Raw genomic sequence first — 15,661 nt, 5'->3', positions numbered from 1 at the left:
AGATAACTAAAAGCCGTATTGAAGTATATTTTTATATTTTGTACACATTTTTAAACATTTATAGACTTAATCGGCTACTGTTGTCGTAAGAATCACCTTTTTCACCAGACTCCAAAAAATAATTCATAACTCGAAAAGTATTGTCACCCAATTCATTATGATCATTTGTAAAAATTTCCTTTTGAGTAGTATGATTTTGATGCACTCCGGATCTCGTTTTCATTAAATTTTTAAGTGTTGTTTCCTTTGTCGTATTTCTTGGAATATTGCAATAATTTTGTTTGTCTTGAGACTTATCAAATTTTTTCGAAAAGTATCTAAAAATTTACAACAGAAAATCATCATTTAAAAAAAGAATTAGGAACTAAATTTAAAATGTTTATTTAAATTTTCATGGCTCACTACGATCTATACACATGAAATCGCTTCCGTGTTAAAAAAAAAAACTTTTTTATTGTATACTAGTTTGCGTAGTATCAGTATACCGTTTGATACCATTTTTTAAGCAAGTGGTGCTCAGACCAGGTGCGGCTGGTCTTATGAGGCTGGTGAGAAAGTGCCTCACCAGTATATCAGTCGACTATTTACGTTAACTACTATTTAAATGGGAATAGGCCATAATTAAAGGTTAAAGTAAGTTTATTGACGTTTTAATTGCCACTTCGGAAATCGTTCCCAAAATAAAAACATTTTTGTATGTTTGTATTTTGAGAAGGATTTCCGAAGTGGATATCAACACGTCAATAAACATACTTTAACCTTTAATTATAGCTTATTCCTATTTTAATAGTAATTACTTTAAAATGCCACAAGAAAATAGCTTCAGACTATTTACGTTATTTCGTTATTACATCATTAATTCTTTAAATGCAATTTAACTTTTTGAAATTTGCTGCATAACTTTATTTTTGTGATAAAAAAAATAAAAATAGTTACGGCCCTGACGCCTTCTCTTTGTAGTTATCGTTCTTCATATTCTACCGTCCGGATACGCTCCGTTCCCCACGTGCGAGTATATCCATCTCATTCTCATTGTCTCAAATTATTATAGTTGAGGCATGCCTTGCGTTTCCTTGTCTAGCATATTACCGTTTCGTAAAAGGGACAAGATCTAAAGAAGACTCTTCAAATGGTGGAGTAGGATTCATTATACATAGATAGCACACACAAAATATAGTTGAAATTATCGGCATAAGCCCCAGGATTGTATATCTTGTCTTGAAACTAAATGCAAGATGTAGCCTTTAGGTAATCCAGACATATTCTCCAACGACTACCCACTAGGACGAAGAAATGGAAAAAATTTATGAGGACCTAGAAACAGCGTTACATGCCACACCAGCATATTACACGATAATTATGGGCGACTTTAATGCAAAAATGGGGTGTAAACAAGATGATGCAGAAGTAGCAATGGGTAAGTATGGCTATATCGAAAGAAATGTACGAGGGCAAAAATTGTTGAACTTCGTACACAAAGAAAATTTATTCATGATGAACTCGTTTTTCGATAAAAAGCCTCAGCGTAAATGGACATGGATCAGCCCAGATGGCAGTGTTAAAAATGAAATAGATTATATCATAACACACAGAAAATAAATAACCATGGTACTCAACAAATTTTTAATAGGAAACGACCACAGATTAATCCGAACTAAGATACTATTAAATGTCAAATTGGAAAGAACAAAGATGATCCTAAAAACAAGAAAAAAAGAAATGGATTCCCCCAGAAAACAACTACCTATATAGGCAACAAAAATGTACAAAATAAAAAACAGAGATGGAAACCCACAAGGAAACTAAGTTCCTGTACTTGGCTGTATGCCATGTATCACAAAAATTGTATTTAAAAATCCTTTATAAAAGGTATATAATTAATAATTTGATTAATTACAATTAATTATAATTTGAAGGTATGCTAGATATTTGGTTCATCTCCCAATGTATAAATAATCAGGTCTTCCCTGATGTAAGATTAAAACTCCAGGAAATGTTCCAGTCACCTTAAAGAACACCTTCCACCTAAAAATTTTGAAAAAGGAGATTTGGAAACATTACTTTAAGCTTAACTACATATTATTTATTATATACCTTTTATAAAGGATTTTTTAATATATTTTTTTTAAAGCTGGCAACACTACTACTGATAGAACCAAAATCCTTGATGTTGTCGAATCCTTTTATCGCGAAATGTATGAGAGCACCGACGAAAGGCAAGATCAGTATCTTGATAGACTTTTAGTTTATTAAGCTTCTGTAGAAGGAGCTACTAGACTGCAATAACATTAAAACAAGTTACGTATTTTCTGTAAATACTGTATACTACTGTATAATTATAAATGTAAATGAAGGTTCTGAAACTACACTGACCGGCAAAAAAGTGGTTACCCTATAAATTTCCAAAAATAAAAATTCAGAGAAGTTTTATGCACTGTTTTATATTGTATACTCAACATCTTTTAATTTTTAATACAAAAAATGGTTATTACTGCTTGATTCTTTAGCATAATTTATTTAATGAAGAAGAAGAAGAAGAAGGCTACAAAAGAAAATAGTGTAATATCGAAACGAATTACAAACAACAAAAAGTAAGGGTGAACTTGAACAACATTGTCTTATATCGGATATTATGCCCTAAAACATCAATAACCGTTTGCATACAATTTAGGAGGAGAAGAAATAGATTTTAAATAAAAACATGCTTTTTCACGAAGCATCTTCTTTTTTCTGGCTGGCCTGTTTGACTTCTAACCCTACGATGAAGTTTATCCCAAAGATGTTTGATGATATTCAGATAAGGCTCCAGGTTGGCCATTCTAGAGTATTAATTCCTATTTCCCTTTAAGTAATTTGTTACGATTTTTATTCGTATTCATTTAATTGATATTTGTTATTATCATGCATAAAGTCAAAATTGTCTCAATAAATGAAGCAAATGAAACAACCGCGGGTACTGCTCGAATTTCTATTTTTCCCAATTTATAGGGTGGCCACTTTTTTGTCGTTCAGTGTACCTTCATGTAACATGCTTAAGCTAAATATTATGTTTTTATGGAATTAAACCACAATTATTGGTTGTGATTGTGATGAAAATCACATTTTTAGTTAACTATTTGAAACTAAATTTCTTCTTCATTTGGAGCTATTTCTGCAAGTCTGGGTAAAATCTCTTCTTGTGGCAAGTCTAAAAACATTTTTGAATTTAAATTTTCCTCATAGAAAAATCAACCAATAATATTATGTTTAAATATTAATAACCAGACGTTTATTTTTCGACGATTTTGGGTATGGCTTTCAATAATATCCTCAAGCTTTCCTGTCGGCCAAATCCTTTAATTTTAAACATTTGGTTTATTATTGAATGTAAATGTACATTCATCACTAAACAAAATGTTTTTTTTTTTAAATTGTCTGCATTAGCCCTCTCTAAAATGTCATAACAAAAATTCCGCTCGTGACTCAACATCTCCTTCTGTTAGTTCTTGATGACATTGAAATTTATATGAACGGAAATTATTCATTTTCAAAATTTTTAAGACCGTGGAATTATGAATATTAAACTGGTCTGCAATGGTCCGAGATCTTATTTTAGGATTTTCTACAACTGCTGTTAATACATTTATTTAATTTTAATTTTCTAAATTTCTTGGTTCATCAGCAATATTGTTTGTACATGTACAATTAGAAATCACGGTGCCAGTATGTTCAAAATTTTGTAAAATCCTTTGAATTGTTGAATGACTTGGAATTGGTTTATTGCGATATCTTACGCTAAATAAAGAACTGACAATTCGCGCACTATTGCCTGAATAAAACATTTTTATTATTGCTACTTTCTCCTCAAATGAATACATTTTTAATCAACTTGATTGTTTTTTAAACAGTAAATCACAACATAAAAATTTTGGCAATTCAAATATTGTCAAATATCAGAAACATCAATATGACCAAACGCAACATGTCATACCCATTCTTGCACAGCGTGTGGCCTGACTTTAAAGGGTGGCCGGAAAAATGTATCATATTCTTGCAAAATTTTGGAATACGTTTAATTCGTAGAACAATTTTAACATTTCAGTATATTTTAGTCCTCTAAAAATAGTTTTTCTTGACTTTTGGTGTAAAATAATTAGGAAAGCAGGAATTCAACAATTTAGAATTTTCCACTGGGTTTCCTATGGCCCATTTGACGATTCATCATCCTGTATATATATATATATATATATATATATATATATATATATATATATATATATATATATATATATTCAGGGATTCTACAGTATTCACTGCCTTCCCTCGCTCAACCGTTTCCATATCTCTCTGTTATCCCATTTTCCACCGTTTAGGCCTCTCTTACTCATGGCGTCGTCAACTTCGTTGCTTCAGGATCTTCAGGGTCGTCCTCTTTTCCTAGTTCCTATGGGACTCCATTCAGTTATTCTCTTTATCCATCTGCTGTCGCTAGTTCTTCTTACATGCCCATACCACTTTCGTATTTTTTATTCTATATGTTTGTTTCTATTGACGTTGTTTGCTTTATGTCGTCATTACTTCTCCCATCCATTATCCGCCCCATATGTTATTTTACTTGGCACTAATGTTTTATAAATCTGTGTTTTTGTCTTTATATTTAGGTTTCTATCCCACCATACAGAGTTAAGTTGGCGAATTGCTGTTCTTGTTTTTCCTAATCTTTGCTTAATTTCTTTCTCTTTTGTTGTCTTTTTTTGTGATTATAAACCCCAAATATTTAACATTATCCTTTCCTTTGATTGTTACGTTGTCGTCAATCTGTAGATCTTCTATGTCTTCTTCACTTGTAGATAGATACTCTGTTTTTGCCAGTTTAATATCTAGGCCAGCCTTGGTATATTCTTCTTGTAATTTCTTCTCGGTCTTCTTGGTCTTGTGCAATCACTACTCGATCGTCTGCAAAACTTAACGTATATAGGTATTCGTTTCGTACCGGTCTTGTACCATGCCTTCGCATTTTCTTTTCCATGTAGTCAAGGCTTTCTCTAAGTATATTTTGAATAGGGTTGGAGATGTGTAACAACCCTGCAGAAGCCCTTTTGTTGTGGTGAAGTCTCCTAAGATTCTTGTTCCCATTTTAATGGACACTTTATTTTATTTATACAGAGCTTTTGTAGCTTCTATGAGTTCCGACTGTATTTCTAATTTGTACATTGCCTTCCATAGTTCTGACCTTGATACAAAGTCATACGCCTTTGTCAGGTCCACAAATGCCAAATGTATATCTCTAGAGAATATAGAATAGGGAATGTATATCTTTATAGAATAACTACTCATAACTTTTTTACCAGTATTGAGTTGGTCGATAAGCTTTAAGATAAAATATAACCTTGTGTGAAACACTACGCAAAAATAAACCTTATATCTAAAATAGCTACTTGAAGCAAGATATAAGAAAGTCGTTTCAAGCATGTTATATTTTATTATTTTATGGTTTATGTAAAATATAAGGGAAAAAACTTATAGGCAAAAAATCAAATAGTGACCATAAATTATTGTTTTAAAAAAACGCAACGTAAAAATACGAGTACTTTTTCATCTATTCATCATCTAGTAACCCCCACTTATGTCTTAAAAGCTTCAGATATCTGCGAAAAATTTTGCCGTAAAATCGATGATTTTTGCATAAACTGACTGGGCTAGATTAGGCGGAAAGAAAGGAATAGGCAAAAAGAAAGAAACTAAATTTTTAAGAGTGCCAAAAATTTGAAATACTTACTAACTTACTAACAAAATATTAATTGCAGTTTCTACCTACACAATTCAGGTTATTAAGCTTAATAATATCTTATAATCTATCTAGATAATGTCTTATCTTGGACACATATTTAGACACGACAGGTATAACTTATTTCAGCTTATTATAGAAGGGAAAATAGAAGGCAGGCGCGGCCCGGGTAGACGACAAATGACCTGGCTGCGCAACATCAAAGATTGTACAGGATTAGACTTTTAAAGTTTAATAAGGAAAGCCCAAAATAGGGAAGACTTTGCAGAGGTCATCGCCAACCTTCGCTAAGAAGACGGCACCTAAAAGAAGAAGAAGCTTAATAAGGTTTAATATTAACATCTCTTTGTTCTTTGAGAATTAGATTTGTATTTTTAAAACGATTTTGAGTAATATTTAATTCGTTTATTTCGTAGTTTATTCTAATTCTTCAAGTGCCAAACCATATACTTTTCTCATTTGCCTTTCTCTCAAATGTCATGAGTTGACCTTTTTTTGTCATTACCCAGATCTCACATCTATAGGTTACTACGAGTCCAATTAATGTTCTGTAAATTTTGGTCATTTTCGTTCTTTTGACTTATATTTTCGATGTGGTCAATTTGTAATCATAATATATACGATTTGCACCAGCGATACGTGCATTAATTTCGCCACTTACTGAATTATTTTGATTAATTTCTGTGCACAAATCCTATTTAACAAAAACTAAAAGTCTCCCCTTTGAAACCCAAATTAAATTGATCTACCTTTACGATTTTTAATATTATTTATGAGAATACAAAAATATTAACAAAGGTACGTTTTTATATTGTTACCATGTATATAAATGTTTCTTACCTTGCCATAAGACTTTGTACTAATTTCTTTTCCTTATTATTAAACGGCACGCTTACGTTGATTGTACCATTGTTGCTTTGCACTGATTCCCTACAAACATAAAATTTTATAAACTTTTATAAAAAGCAAAAAATCAAAGATCTACGAAAAATACAAATGCACTGATTAAAGATTATTTTAGGTTGGCAATAACTTCTGCAAATTCGTCTCTATCCTGCGATTTTCTTATTAGGATTTAGAAATCTAGTCCTGCCCAATTCTTGTTGATACGCAGCTTGGTCATTTGTCGTCTGCCTGGACCACGTTTTCCTTTTATTATTAGTTGAAGAAATTTATATCTCTAGTGTCTGAATATGTCCAAAATAATATGTTTTTCGTTTTTTAAAAAGTTCTACAAGTTCACGGTTCCTATTTGTAATTCTTAAAACTGCTTCATTTCCAACATAGTTAGTCCATGGAATTTTTAGAATGCGGCGGAATATCCACATCTCAAAGTTTTTCAGGCCGCGTAACGTAATCTCACTCACTAAAATGATTTAGTCGTTAATATTCACAATAACATCGCCATCGCTTTCATCGTCATCACTCTCGTCATCGTTAATTGTTATTATGATTAAGCTTATTTCGTTTATTTTATTTTAACGGGTCCACAATCCTTCATTAATTTTTCGAACTTAGATATACAGTTTCGTTATATTTCTTGAGTTGAAATTGAAAATGCTTTTCGTCAAGTTTTTCAAACCTCTTCGATTGTATAATCATTAGGTCTAACATGGTTGTCCTTATATTGTTTAGATATACCCCATATATATATTCAATGGAATTAAACTGGCAGTGGTGTGGTGGAAGATGTAAACCTTAATGATTGTTACTTTCAATAATTTAATCCACCAAACAGATTTTTGGTTATGCATATTATTTTGCCAGGCGAATTAATTCAGACTTTATTACATGCTACCTGTGTGATCGGAGCTTAATCTTGATCAATTGCTCCTAATACTGACATACGGATGTGAATTTTGGACCCTTAGACAAGCGAAAAGAAGAAGATAGACGTCACTGAAATGTTATTTTGAAGAAGAATGTGACAAATTTCGTGGACCCCTTAACAGACAAATAATTTATTTTTAAATAAAATAAAGGTCACCAAACGGCTCTCCAGCAAAGTCCATCTCCAACAATTCAAATACTTTGGACTGTTATGACAGCAGACACAGAAAACATGAAAATACTTATTATCCAAGAAAAGGTAGAAAGCCGAAGATCACGAAGAAGATCCCTAATAAGATGGATCGACCAAATTACTGTAATTTCTGAAAATTTGCAAAAGACCTGTACATGAGTTGAAAAAGACCAAAATTATCAGAAACTATTTTTTAATTTTATTTACATTCTACGAATTTGTTGGACTTCCAGTACGTAGTAGAAACCTATTTACGTTAAATTTGGCTGGCGATAAAATAGTTACCAAGACTATCAAGATAAAGACGACTTCTCTTTGTGAGTAGAAAATTAAAACAATTAAACTGATATAAACTTAAACAAGCCGCAAACCTAATTACAGGAAGCATCAATATAATATAACTGTAGAACGACAAAACAATTGAAGTATTTCGTATTGATAAACATATCAAACAGCGAAGCAATTAAAGAATATATAATTATAGACTAATATTAACAAGAGATTATATGATTACTATAAAATAATAGCATTACTAAAAAAACAAAAATTGGAAGACACAGAGTTGAAAAATTAAATAACAAATAGGTAAAATACAAAGTAAGATTAACAAAGAAATTTCTGACAAATTGTATTGGGCTAATCCGTATTCGTACTCCCTTCATATTGCGAAAGTGTGATGTCTGGAGTCGAGTCCTACTCTGCTACACTTTACATTGTATTATGTAAAAAAGTTCGATTTTTCTTTAAAGAATGTCGTTTTCTAATGAAATAGTACATAATATAAATGAAAAAAATCCACTTGCAAAGAAATTTAAATATTTTAAATGTGATGTAATTGGATGTAACAGAGTAAAAGCCGTACAAATAATTACCTTATATTCCACTGTTTACTAAAAAAAAGTTCAGTGGTTTTGACTAATTATTTTGATAATCAAAAGACAGTTGATCAATTAAAATGATGGAAAATTAAAATAAAATTAAAGCATGTTTATCCTAACACAAGAGTTTATTGAGTAACAACAGATTTACAAAATCCATTTTTTCAAAATATAAACACTAACAAATAAGGCCAGTCTACGAGTATATGTTTAATAGACAGAATGTTACCACAGTATGTACATGTTGGTGAATCTTAAGAAGTCAATAAATGTTTATGCGTTGGTGGTATGGCCAATTCTCATCGAAAGAGCATGAACCAAAGGATGTACCATATACATACTTTTGAGAGAAAAGATAGACGCTAAAGAGTCAGTAAATATTGCTAACTTTTTGTATCCTGGTGATAGTGAGTTTTTGCAACTTGTAGAATAGAGAATAATTTAGTAGTAAATATGCAGCAGATAAGCTGAAGATAGCCAAAATATGATTAGATATGTATTTGAAGTTACAGCACATCCAACAGCTATAAGGCTCTTAGAAGCAACTACGTATACAATTTGGTCTAATCTGTTGTCAAGAGTTAATTCTTAAAAATTTTGCCTTAAAAATTGTGGATTTGTCTGATGGTTATCATAATTAGTCAACGGGAGATTAAAATCTACTATCAATTTATTCCAGGAAAGTTTAGGTGATAATATTATTGGAGAAAAAAAAATAGTCAAAAAGGTCATTACTTAGTAATTTATGGGCTGGATTTTCAGTACTAGCTGATATTCGAGACGAATATTAAAAAAAAAAAGGAATTACCTTCTCTATATAAACTCTCTGCGAAACTTGATCTGAAGGTTCCAAGGCAAATTTGAAGTGGACTGTATTGTACAGGATTAAGAAGTATTACACCTGATGGGCTAGCTGACATATAAATGAAACTACAGTAGTCTATTTTAGAACGAATAAGTCTTAAGAAGAGAGTCTGCGTCTGCACCCCAATCATTTTTGTCTTCCCAACAGAAAAGTTAAATCAACTCTTTAAAGTCCACTTAAGCAATTTGTCGGTAGCATTCTGTGCAATTAGTGGTAATAGTGTCTTTGCCTAGGCACGAAATTGTTAAATCATCTGCGTAGAGTGCAAACTTGACTGAAAGTTTAATTGTTTAACAGATATCGTTTAAAGCAAGTAAAAAAAGGGTCTGACTCAACACCGACTCTTAGGAAATGTTATTAGGGTGTAAGTTCTAGATTTTGTCATTTTCTCTTACGTTAAAGGTTATATGTGTTAGAAATTGAATAATAAAGGAAGATATGTCTAGATATACTGTACCCCTTGAGTTTAGCTATATATATATATATATATATATATATATATATATATATATATATATATATATATATATATATATATAATATATATATATATATATATATATATATATATATATTTATATATACTATATATATATATATATATATATATATATATATATATATATATATATAAACAACACAGTTTATTAGGGCTGCAGTCAGTAGGTTTGGCCGGGATGTTATAGAAACACTCTTTTGACTTTTGGTCGAGCTTTCGAAATTCTTTTATTCCTTCTTCAAGACACTGTAATTAGAAGAAAGTGTAAATATTTACAACATATCTCAAATTGTCATTACAACTTACTAGTCGTTGAGATTATTTTTCTAAAGCTACGACACTCAACATTAAAAACACACATATAAAATATAACATTTAAAATAATGGACAATATACATTTTAAAATTTAGTTGGAAAGTTAAAATTTTAAAATTTTGTTAGTGACATCTTTTCATGGTTTGTTTTGACTGATCCATAGAGAACAGAAAAAAAAAACAAAAATAGTGTGATTAAAAAGTAATTAGGAGTTCTTGCTATTATATTAATGGAAGTAGTATCTTAAACCTGTCTTGATAGTATACAACATGTTTTGTATGCAGGTGTATTACGGTGTGTATATGTAAAAGTAAATCTTTATTTTATTTTTGATGTTTTGTCAGTAAGTAACAATAAATGGTGCTCAATTTATCTATGTCTGACTTTTTATTTATACAAGACGTATTAGATTTTATGAAACACATTTCCAAGAAAACACGTTTTGAATGGTTTTTTTCCTTAGTCAGAATACAGGAATCCTCGAAATTAAATTCATGTTTTAAAGTTAATGCTAAATTAATGTTAAATTAATAATATCCAGTATTTCTTAATATCTGATATGATATGATATTAATAATATCCTTTCTCTATATGTTAGATTAAAATAATTTTTACAGATTATCCAAAAAAATCATTTATTTGTAGAGACATACGCCAAAACTCAAAACTACAAGAATATTCAAAACTTTCTGAAATTAAGAAAAACGTTGATAATAAATCAATATCTAGTGTTTCCCCCTCGGGCCCTTATAACAGCCTGTACACGTCTAGGCATTGAGGTAATTAACCTCTGGATATCAAATTGATCCAATTGGTCCCATATTTCTTAAAGAGCCTCTGAAAGTTCAGCCAAGTTGTTTGGACGGGGTACTCGTGCTCGAGGACGTCTTCCCATCATATCCCATAGATGTTCCATGGGATTGAGATCGGTACTGCAAGCTGGCCAGTTCATACGAACAATTCCCACCTCCTCTATATATTGGTTGACGATTCTAGCACGGTGGGAAAGCGCGTTGTCGTCCATAAAAATAAAATTAGGTCCAATGAAAGAAACAAAAGGTACTACATGCTGATCTAAAATACTTGTAATGTATCTTGCAGCAGTCATAGAACCTCTATCTATAATAACTAAATCGGTATAAGCTTCTAAACTGATACCAGCCCAAACCATAACGGAGCCCCCCCCCCCGATAACTTATTCTTTCCGCAATATTACATTGAAAATATCGCTCTCCGTGTCTTCTCCAAACCCTTTCTCGGTTGTCTGGTGACCTTAGATAAAATCTGGACTCATCTGAGAACAATACATTGCTCCAATCTGCATCACTCCAGTTTTCATGTTCTCTTGCAAAAGCAAGGCGAGCTCTGCGATATTCTATGGATAGTATTGGAGATAGAGCTGGGCTTCTGGATAATAAATTACCTTCTAAAAGTCGTCGATGAACTGTCCATCTGCTTACATCCACATTTCTCACTTCGGTCAGACGATTTGCCAGTTCAACTGAAGTTAGGTGCCGATTTCTCAAACATGATGAGACCAGAAATCGATCATCTCTTTCGGATGTTACCGTTCTACGACCTGGTCCTGGTCTTCTTGTGAAGTTACCGGTGTCACTAAAACGCCGAACTGCTCTTCGACTAACACCCAACATTTCAGCTGCATAATATTGGCTACGACCATCTTGAACTAAAGTCACCGCCCTTGCAGCATCTGTCGGAGTTAGAGACATTTAGGAAGGATAATTAAATAAAAATATAACACGTTTTGAAAGTAAAATCACTACACTAGTATGGTTGTTGAATTAAAAACAACATTCAATAAATATCTACTTGCTTCAGACCCTTTTTGACAAAAACCTGAAATACCAATTTGTTTTAAGAAATATAAAAAGCAACATTAAAAATATTATTTTATTTCTCGTATACGAGGGTACACCTAAATTTACATACGTAATTTAATGTCTCTAAAATTATACAACTTCAAATAAATAAGAAATAAGGAATGGATCGATTTTTTTGCACCTGAGTGTATATATATTCTTTATACTGTTATAAAGGGAGTCAACTGCTTGAATGTGAGGTTAGGATATATTCTTGGATGGCATATACTTAAATCTATTAAGGAAATTTTACCGGTAGCAACATAAAATGAGTTTTGGAATGGTTATTCATCATAAAAGTATCGGTAATATTTAATACATTTCAGTCAGACAGTCTTTCCTCAACCAAAGGTTTTTTCATGTCCCAACAAATCATTGTGGGCATCGAAATCTCCAACAAGAATTAAAGGTGAAGGAAGTAGGTATATGAGGTCCACTAGATCAGCTTCGGATAAGCTATAATTTGGAGGAATATAGATGCTACAAACTGAAATTTTGGTTGGACACCATATGTTAATGGCAATAGCTTAGAGGTTTGTACAAATAGGAAGATGTGTGGAGTACAGATAATTGAATACAAATATGGATGTTCTAGAGCTAGCTATAACATAGTCAGTTCTGAAAAAAATGATGGTATCCTACAAAACCCTTTAGAAGTCTTTTGTGGTTAGATTTGAAATTATTTTCTTGTAAACATACTATGTCGGCAGTAATATTAAGGATTAACTTTTGAAGGTGTTCAATTCTAGGGTAAAACCTATCACAGTTCCATTGAATTAGATTGAAGTTTACTAACATGAGGATTTTTAAATGTGTTGTGAGGTATCTGAGAGATATTTCTCATCCTCAGGTTCCAGTGATGACAGAGAATTTTGGGAATTGAAGTTCCAGTCAGACTGAAAATCACAGTGGGATAAACGTTACACATGACAGAGAGTAATGATTTGATGTCACGTGTAAACTGTTGTGCTTGAGATAATAGATTGCTACTACCGTAGCTGTTTTTAAGAAAACTACATAAATCAAAACAAACTTAAAGTGCTTTTTTAAAAGCATCTGCAATTTTTGAATTGTCAGTTGAATATTTTTTAACTTCTTCCTAGCTTATTAGTTTTTTGTTCGTATCTTGATAATGAAGAGGCGTTGCAGTTGAATGTTTTTCTTCTGTTTCAGACCCGTTGGTTACGTTGAAATCTACTGAATTCGAAAAGGCTCTCTTTATTCCAGGGACAGGTGAGGATGTGTTTCGGTTGTTAATGGATTTGATGTATAAACTGAAGGAACATTTGTATTTTAGCAATTCTTAGCTACATTTCCAGATTGTTTGCATAAAAAACAGAGCATCTTGTCGGTAGAAAAAAATATGCGATATGCATTACTTTCAAATGAGTATAATGACCAATGAAGTTTGGATCTCGTAATTATCATTCGGCGAGAAGGAAATAATATGATTATATTCATCCCCTGGAATTCCTATCCTTAGGAACGAGATGCGTGAAGCAATATGTAGAGCAAAATCTTTAATAGTATTATCGATTATATGGAACATTATAGCCTGCTCTTTCTTTGGGTACGTAGTTTTAGGTTTAGATCTGGCAGCGGCCGCATATGAAACTGAGAATAGTTTTTTTTTAGTCCTATTACTGCTATTTACTGCTTGTTATTACAAGTTGTGTTTGTTATAGGCAATTTTTAATACAGCATAGCGTAAAACTGGTTGCCTATACGATCCAAATTAGCGAGTATTTTGATAGTTTCATCACTCCTATCACAAAACAATAAAAGTAACAAAAATAGTATCTTTGTTAATTATGTCTTCAAGATACTATAAAATAGATTCACTAATGTACAAGTTCTTTGAGTCAGTTATAACATCATTGCACGAATGACTGTGTTTTATTAACTAGGTATAATGGTTCAAATTTTAGATATAACAATTTTGTTCATACCCGAAAATTTAAGCAAAATTTCAGCACTTACACAATCAGAACTAATTCGTGCAGTTCAGTTAGGAAGCCCTAATAAAAATTTAATCTATGATAAAATCAGTGATATACTGAGCAAAAGAATAAACTGATAAAAGGAATGGATAGATATTTAGTTATCTTTACAAAACTAAAATATTAAATAAAGGGAACTGTTAAAATCACACACAGCTAAAAAAGATTAGTAAAACAAACAGAAGTAAAAGAAATAATTAAAAACTTATAGGCTTAAAATAGGTAAATAGTTAGCTGTATATCATAGTAGTTAAAAAACTTCACAGTGAAGTGGAAACTTCTAATTTTATTGGTTTAATTTATTTAATTAAACATAAAAATTAAAAATCCAAATTTATTACAATTATTTAAAACGTTTTGGTTCCTATCAGACCATAATCAGTTAACTTAAGCGTACTGGCTTAATAACCTTATCACAAAACAGTGAATCTATTGAGATTCAATTTTAGAATGCTTACAATTGCAGAGTTAAACGACACAACATCGATGGTGAAAGATTGAGTTTAAGCGAACACAATCGCAAAACCTAAATGTGGGTTTAGATTCAAGTAGTATCCATTGTGTCCCTTAAAGTAAAAACTTAGTGTACTTCGCAGGAAGGGAGCTTGTAAACAAAATAAAACGTATTTCTAACATTGTAAAAGAATTACATTATACCTCAATTTTTTTTCGTATTTAATAATGATTTTCTTGTACATGGCTAACTCGTCGATATCGTTGTCATCTTCTACTCTACTTCCTTCTGTGGGTAGGTTTTGACGTCTGATTTGCAATATTTCTCGTAAAGAACTATTCTCATGCGCTAGATGTTGAAATTGCGCTTGGAGCTTGTCATCCCTTTCAGCCATTTCATCCCATGTCTTCTCTCTTCTGTCAATTAACTCCTTAAGGTATTTTAGCGTACTTAACAGTTGTTCAAGCTGAAATCTAAAATAATATATTTAAATACAATATTAATAGTAATATTGTTTTACAAAAGTTTTAGATATCGCTAAAAATATAAGCAGTATAAAAAAATATATGATCTTAACTAAGAACAACCAAACCAATAAAACCAAAAACAAAAAGAGCGCAAACAAGAATTATCTTCCTAATTTAATTAAAATCGTCTCTAGTTCTAATACTAAATTCTCCATGTTTTGCTATATATTCTCTTTTAAAGTAAACATCATTTGCAATGATATTACTTTTTATTACGAATCTCTTCTTTAGTGGAATATCTCAATATTTCTATACCCTCTTAACACATTCATTACTGATTTCATTGTAGCTAAATAAAACTGTTTAAAATGACTTCAATGATATTCGTTGATACCTAGAGACCTAACAAAGCGATTAATTTTTTTTACATTGTTGCGTGTCCTTGTATCATTAGAAAGGACATGGGACATTATGTCCCATTAGTGTTGAATGGTGGAATAAATAAATCCCATC

At 31.4% G+C, this 15,661-nt stretch overlaps 1 protein-coding gene across 2 annotated transcripts in view; it reads right to left on the bottom strand.

Annotated features, from left to right (window-relative positions):
• The window catches only part of LOC140440250 (uncharacterized), a 51,844-nt gene continuing 36,183 nt past the window's right edge, over nucleotides 1-15,661 (bottom strand). For both annotated transcript variants that reach the window (XM_072530639.1, XM_072530629.1), the window contains 3 exons: nucleotides 14,885-15,154; nucleotides 6,608-6,697; nucleotides 1-317 (listed from right to left, as the gene is read on the bottom strand). In XM_072530639.1, the coding sequence (XP_072386740.1) occupies nucleotides 59-317; nucleotides 6,608-6,697; nucleotides 14,885-15,154 (619 nt within the window). In that variant the 3' untranslated portion in view covers nucleotides 1-58. The remainder of the gene's footprint in view (nucleotides 318-6,607; nucleotides 6,698-14,884; nucleotides 15,155-15,661) is intronic.

This window comes from Diabrotica undecimpunctata, chromosome 1 (genome assembly GCF_040954645.1).
Source record: "Diabrotica undecimpunctata isolate CICGRU chromosome 1, icDiaUnde3, whole genome shotgun sequence".
Classification (NCBI taxonomy): domain Eukaryota; kingdom Metazoa; phylum Arthropoda; class Insecta; order Coleoptera; family Chrysomelidae; genus Diabrotica; species Diabrotica undecimpunctata.
The sequence above is the reverse complement of the archived record's forward strand: the minus strand, read 5'-3'. Positions and strand labels throughout refer to the sequence as shown.